The 6,540-nt window shown below is 43.8% G+C and overlaps 1 protein-coding gene across 1 annotated transcript; it reads left to right on the forward strand.

Moving 5' to 3' along the window:
• Nucleotides 1-24: 24 nt before the first annotated feature.
• LOC104121709 (heterochromatin-associated protein MENT) lies at nucleotides 25-4,160 on the forward strand (the record flags this gene model as incomplete). The annotated part of the gene is made up of 4 exons (XM_009647457.2): nucleotides 25-136; nucleotides 851-993; nucleotides 2,114-2,281; nucleotides 3,339-4,160. Coding segments are annotated over 4 exons (834 nt in total), but the record flags the coding sequence as incomplete, so codon positions are not given.
• Between the last annotated feature and the right edge of the window lie 2,380 nt (nucleotides 4,161-6,540).

The raw sequence follows: 6,540 nt of genomic DNA on the forward strand, positions 1-6,540 counted from the left end.
TTTTTTTTTTTTTTTTAGATATACTTACAGCTCAGTAAGAACTACTACAAAGCAGAGCCACACAAGGTTAACTTTAAGACAGCACCGGAACAATCCAGAAAGGAAGTCAACGCTTGGGTTGAAAAACAAACTGAGGGTAAGCTGAGCTCAACCCCAACATCTTTCCTCTCCTATTAAGTCAGCCTGCTATTTCCTTTGGGCAGGTGCCCTTGCTTCCCCATGTGCTACTGCAGCAGCTAGGTCATGCCTTCCAATGTGGATAGTGAGCAGAGATGCAGTGGGAGGAGAGAGAAAGAGCAGCTCACTTAAGCAGCTTCAAATACCTGACCCAGACCTCAGTGAGCTCCTTGGGGAGACTCCCATCGACTCTGCTGTACTCAGCATCAGCTGCTCCCTAAGCACAAGTGCTGCCCTGGTGCTGCACCCATGCACCACAGGCAGAGCAGACAGAGAGGAGAAACACCTCTGCCTACCAGTGTGCTCCAAGGTGGGTGGGGACGCCTACCTAGCTGTACTATCCTGCACTGGCCAGAGGTGCTGGCCTCCTTTTGCCTGGCGTAACCAGCTGACGAGGCAGTATACGGCTTTCTGCTTCTAGCTGCTTGCCATGAAACTGTGACATTTTGGGGGGAAGGAGTCAATCCCTGCCAGCTAGCCAGGAGAACCAGGCAGCAAACAGCTTTGGAAACTGTAAACAAACTAAATTATTTATATCAGGGGAGTATTTTAGGGAGTAGGGCACTGAGGCATGGATTTTTTCACTAATGAGTTGAACTGAGAGCAAGAACAATCAAAACATGTCCTCACTGTGCCACACTGGAATGAAACCTGACTCTTCTGATTCCAAAAGGCAAAATCAAGAATTTGCTGAATTCAGCAGATGTGGAAAACACCACCAAGCTGATCCTGGTAAATGCCATTTACTTCAAGGCAGAATGGGAAGTGAAATTTCAGGCAGAAAACACGGATCTGCAGCCCTTCCGACTGAGCAAGGTAAGTTCCTCCCATATCCTCTTTACCTTAACAGCCTGGTGACAACAGCTACTGCTGAAATCTTTCCATTTTGAAAGTCTTTTAGGCATCACTGTACCTAGACTCTCTGTGAAAAGCTGGTTACAGCAAAATGTGTCAGTGCTCAGCTCACTGCAACATTAAGATGCTGCTCAGGTAAATGTTAATGAGCTCCAGATAACAGCTACTGTTTCCAAAAGCACTAGTCACTTCAGACATTTTTATAAAACAGTGCTCAAAGGGCTAGAGTGTAAAAACATGATTTTGAGAGTGCAAGCTTCATGGACAGGAACTACATGCCACATCATGGGTCAGTACAGTACTTGGGCCTCTGTGCTGTGCAGCCTAGCTAGGCGCAAACATAATTCCTCAAATACAGCTGCAACAGGGTACCCTGAATGGGTGCATGGTTGGGCAAGACTAGAAGAAATGTTAATGGCATGTATCCAGAAGAGATGTGAATGAATTCACATCAAAAGACAAGAGCTCTGTGCAATTTCCACCAATGGTAGCTTCTGCCTTCTGATTAGCACACTTACATTGGCTGCTTCCCTGAATGAAGGGACATAGGTGTTAAGAGAGGTTACGTACCCCTGCAAAGGTGACTGCTTGCCAAGAACTCCCCTCATCATGAGCCCCTTTGCTCAGACATTAGTGTTACCTTCTGTTAAGGGTTGTGACATAAAGAGAAATCAGCTAGTCACTTTTTATTGCCAAAGAGAGGGGACCACAGAAAAACTGTACAACGCTTGTCCTCTTAAATCATAGCTGTTTCTCTGCCATAGTGTTGTAAGGCCTTATCCCAAACCTGCTCCATCCCCCTAATTTTTGCAGACGTTTCTATCTCTATTCCTTCCTCCTCTGTGGGCTGCTGTGCATGTTTTGGGCAGAAGAGAAAAATCAGTCAGTTCAGCCCCCAACAAAATGCTCTGGGACAAACACCAACATAAGCAATATCGTCCAGTCAAGAAAAGCTTTGGAAAATGAATGACAAATCACTGTTATAGAAGCTGCTCACAAAGGTTTCCTCTCCCTCCACTGCACTGAGTCATTGTCACCCTTCCTTTAAAGGAATGATTTCTTACACATAAATACTTTACAGAACAAGACCAAGCCTGTGAAGATGATGCACATGAGAGATACATTTCCAGTTCTCATCATGGAAACAATGAATTTCAAAATGATTGAGTTGCCGTATAAGAATCATGAACTCAGTATGTTCATCCTCCTTCCCGATGACATCAAAGACAGCACTACGGGTCTTGAACAGGTAAAAAAGTATGCTACATCCATTTTGTATCACCACCCAGTCATTACAATAAAAAAAAGGGCAGGCTGGTGACCATAGCTGCCACTCTGAGGACGTGCTGTTTGATCTCCACTAGCTGAATTAATTTCCATTAATACCTATCTAATCCCAAGAGACTTCCTCCACACTGAGCGCCCTTAGTTTGGTAAGACCTGAAGACAGTCAACGCTGTGCATAGTCAGATGCTTAGCTCTTCAACAGCCCCATGACTGACACCCAATCCTACATGGTCTGTGAGGGTTAAATCTCCCTTCACCGCACATTCAGGAGGGACAGCATTGCACAAGTAGTCACAGCCTCTTCCTGAGATAAGAGACACCTCTTCTCCATGGCCTGGAAGTTTATTCAGCATTTTGTTCTTACTCTGTTTGCTGCCCCCCTCATTTTTTTGCTCTCTGAAAAACTAGGATTTTGGTGAGACTGCATTTGCTACAATGATGAAGTCTGCCACTGTAGTTACAATTGCAAGATCGTTAAATTTTTGGCATCTATCATGTCAAGAATACCATCCATCACTCTGCTTCATTTGATCTGAGCTGAACCCTGGTCACACAGTGCACAGGACACAGGGTAGCAGTGAAAGATTTTGCTGGAAGCAGTTTGTTTTAAAATTACCATGGAAATACATGCAATATTAACACCTGTTTCTATGGAACTGGACCAAACCAAGTGCCACACAGCTAGCAATCTCCCAGCAACTGCCGTCACATCAAGACTGAATTAAAAGAGAGGAAAGCACTACCTCAGGGGATGGCAGCTACAGGTGTTGAGAGCCCTGTTTTTCTTTTGCAATGAATTTGGCAGGGGTGGTGCTCAAAACCTTGCAGCAGTAAGTCTCAAATGTTTGTTGCACACCCTGCCTCTGATCATCATTAAAACTAATGTACATTTCATGCTTTCAGCTGTTAAACTCACCATTTAAAAACTGTTTAATTCATTAAATTGCCATAAAATTAATTCATAGTTAATTAATTTTTTTCCTTGCAAAATCAAATTCCTTCTCTTTCTTAAATGATAGCTGGAAAGAGAACTGACGTATGAGAAGCTGTCCGAATGGACTGATTCCAAGAAGTTGACCAAAACTCTTGTGGATCTGCACCTACCTAAGTTCAAAATGGAGGAGAGATATGATCTCTGTGAAAAACTGATCAGCATGGGAATGCACAGCGCCTTCAGCAGCAACGCTGATTTCAGTGGAATGGCTGAGAAGGGTGAGGTGCTGATTTCCAGAATTCTTCACAAGTCTTTTGTTGCAGTTGATGAGAAAGGCACCGAGGCAGCTGCTGCTACTGCAATTGGAAAAGCAACGAGTTTTCCTTTTGGCCAGGTTCTGAAATTTAAGGTTGACCACCCTTTCCACTTCTTCATCAGACACAACAAATCCAAGAGCATCCTCTTTTTTGGCAGATTCTGCTCTCCCCAAGAATGAGTTATTACTTGCACCCAGACAGCACCCAAGGTTCACTGTTCAATGGAAAAATGTGAACTGCAGTGTCAAAAGCTCAACCTTAAGCCACGTATCCATACATACTCAAAGTGAATGCTCTTTTTCTTCTTCCCCCGCAAGTGAGGCAGCACCCAGAGACCATCCTGTGTCTCAGAACTCATCCCTCTACTGCTCCTTTCCATTGTCCTAATGAGACAGCCCTCCACAGAAAAGCGAATGCAGAATTTTGCTCCCTTGCATCAAACCTGCTCTTCTGGCTTTGTTGTTCAAGAGGGAGGTGGAGCCACAAAAGCTCTCTGCACACAGGCCATTGTCTAGCCCTGTGCCAAGTGCCGACTTCAAGGGAAATGCAGTTCATCCTCTTGAATATCCCAGGGAGGAAAAAAAAACCTTGAAAGAAAAAAAAGAACTTGTAGAAATCTATATGCTCCCTTTTCCTCACTGGGAAAGCTGCATTTGCATTACAATGCAGTTTTCTTATGTTCATTTCAAATTTAAAGACTGTTGGAAATTAACAAAATTTAATACAAACCCAGAATAATCCCAAAATGCCCCTCACCTTCCCCTGTCTTACCACACGTATACAGACATATTACATTCATTCTCTCCTGCCCTTGCAGCTTCATGAAAAAATGAGGCAGTGAGTCCAGCGCTTAACATTTAATTTCTGACTTCTAATCACCTGGCATTTTTTCCTCATTTTTCTAAACTTTGTAGGTTAAGGTTCCTGTGTGTTCTATTCAGCAAAAATGCTAAGAAAACTATGAGCAACATGCTTCTTGCTACCTCTCACTGATATGCAATCTAAACCCTCCAGAATTAACATCTGCTTCCTCTTTTAATTTAACCCAATCATACATGTTTCCCGTTTAATATCTGCATAGTTTCCTTGCTACCTGTACCATTAATCAGTGTATGATTTATAGAATGATGTATGACAAATTATGTACCTTATGAGTGCATCTCAGTAAAGCTAGTCATGCTATTGACAGAAACACCAGTGAGACTTTGATGCTTTACTTCATAATTTTACCATGATCTGCATTTAATCCAATAAATAAACTTGGAATTGTGTTTGTGTTATTCAAGACACTGACTTAGCTCGTTCTCTTAGAGCATCATGTAAGGTGCATGGCTGAAGCTCGTTTCCATTCCTACCATTCCAAATCAACCACCACATCATCCCGATTGACAAAGCTGATACACTTAGTGTCTTATTTCCACCAAGCTTCAAACAGCCCCAAACCCACTGTTATTCAGCATGTTATCCTAGGTATTTTTAAACATACCAAATCAAATTAAACTCTGTGATGACAAGTTTTTGCTCATGGAGTCAAGCTGTTTGAACTTTTCAGGCATTCAGTTTCCCATTTTTGACCACAGCTTATTGCACTATTGCGCCCCCCGCCCCAGGACCTACTCAGTAGGCTCGTTTTCCTGTCACAACACACTAGAAATAAAAAATCTGACTAGAGCCTACAGCCCAGAAGAGCCTGTGCACAATAGTGAACAAGCGATGCTGCACTGGCAACACCAGTTCCCTCCATTGGCTTGGGAGGGCAGCAGTTGCGCATTCCCATGGCCATGAGGAATAGCACAAAGTTTTGTAGCCACTGCAGTACTCAGTAACCACATGCCGGAGAACATTATCTAAGGCAACAAGATTTAAATGCAGGAGGGAGGTACTGCAAAAACATTAACTCTCAGAAAAATTCTGCCTAAAATTACAACTCACTCCACTTCCACAAAAGGTATTCTATTTGGAAAGACATCTCCACCCAGCACAGTATACCCCCACCTTCTTCCCTGTACAAAGTGCTGCTTCTAAAATCAGTGCCCTTCCTTGCCCTCAGCTCAGCCCAGTTGTGTGCTATTGGCTCAGCTTTACTAAGAAGTTTGTTGCTTAGGTGTGGAAAAGCGCACAAGAGAAGGCCATGCAAAATAAGAAAAGTGAAAACACAAATGGAGAAGTTATTGTCAGGATAGAATAGTCAGCATATCAAGGTTTCAGGAGGTGAAACACTTGCATGAGGAGGTATAAAATCTCAATTTTTAAAAAAATGAAGAATTGGAAGACAACACCTAGCAACACTGAGGCTGAGCCTCTTCTAGGGAGCAACAAAGGCCAGCCCTCCTCCGTTTGAGTGATGCCTGGCCAGCAGACTTGTCAGGGTGGTTAATTCTTAGCCTTGTAGCATGTTAATCCTATCTCTCTGCTGTGTGTATTCTACAATCAGTAACTACTGGGAAGTCCTAAATTGTGTATACCCACTTTGAAGAGCCACTTCATGTAAGAGCAAAAGTTGCACAAAAAGGTGGGAAGAGTTCCATCCCAAACCAAATGAGAGGTCTTCCCATGCTAATTTTTGTGCATCCCCTCACTCATACCACGTTGCAGGGCTCTGCGAAGCGGTGTCTGCCAGCTGGTGAGAGATGCAATGGGTCAAACAGGCTGGTTTTGGTACCAAGCTACTGCCAGCCTCAGCTTTCCTTGGGAAGTGATGCCAAAGAGCACACCTTCCAGTACAAGACATACTTGGGATGCAGGTGAAAAGGGTGAAAGAGAAGGAAAGGAACCCATCCAGGGGGAAGCACTCTTTAGAGCTCAGCTACAGTGAGCAACACTGGAAGCTGCTTCCTTTGTGCCTCCCTATACTATTTGCATGGTAACCAGTGTCTGGCTCTCAAGTCAGGCTAACCCTTACGGAATCACAGAGTCGTTCAGGCTAGAAGTGACCACTTGAGATCATCTGGTCCAACCCCCTGCGCAAGC

This window comes from Egretta garzetta, unplaced genomic scaffold, assembly GCF_000687185.1.
Source record: "Egretta garzetta isolate BGI_Z169 unplaced genomic scaffold, ASM68718v1 C9137770, whole genome shotgun sequence".
Lineage (NCBI taxonomy): Eukaryota > Metazoa > Chordata > Aves > Pelecaniformes > Ardeidae > Egretta > Egretta garzetta.